This window comes from Penaeus monodon, chromosome 31 (genome assembly GCF_015228065.2).
Source record: "Penaeus monodon isolate SGIC_2016 chromosome 31, NSTDA_Pmon_1, whole genome shotgun sequence".
Taxonomy (NCBI): domain Eukaryota; kingdom Metazoa; phylum Arthropoda; class Malacostraca; order Decapoda; family Penaeidae; genus Penaeus; species Penaeus monodon.
The window spans coordinates 23263585-23263912 of NC_051416.1; the positions used below are offsets into that span (position 1 = coordinate 23263585).

At 35.7% G+C, this 328-nt stretch overlaps 1 protein-coding gene across 1 annotated transcript in view; it reads right to left on the minus strand.

Annotated features, from left to right (window-relative positions):
* Positions 1–48: 48 nt before the first annotated feature.
* The window catches only part of LOC119593113 (protein BUD31 homolog), a gene marked incomplete in the record, with an annotated part of 10992 nt that continues 10712 nt past the window's right edge, over positions 49–328 (minus strand). Inside the window, 1 exon segment of the mRNA XM_037942076.1 lies at positions 49–223. Coding sequence (XP_037798004.1) covers positions 171–223 — 53 coding nt within the window.

The following is a 328-nucleotide window of genomic DNA, read 5'->3' on the forward strand; positions in this document are numbered from 1 at the left end:
TCCCCTGTCTATCTGAACTGTGAAGGAAAATTCTGTATAATTTTTTTAATTAACATCTTTAACCTATACACTAAATTCTGATTAAATATTGCCAGAATGTTATGGTCCTCAGGTCTCTGGGTACTGCATGACAAGTGAACCCGATTCATGCACATGTTATAATGTCTTCCTCATCCAGAACAGCCGCGACATCCACAGTGAACACATTCGACAATCTTTCCCTGTAGAGAGAGAAAGAAAACCTCAGTTTTTGTAACTGATGATCTACAACCAACTTAAGAAAAATATTAAATAGGTAAGCTGAGGGAAAATATACTTCATTATATAC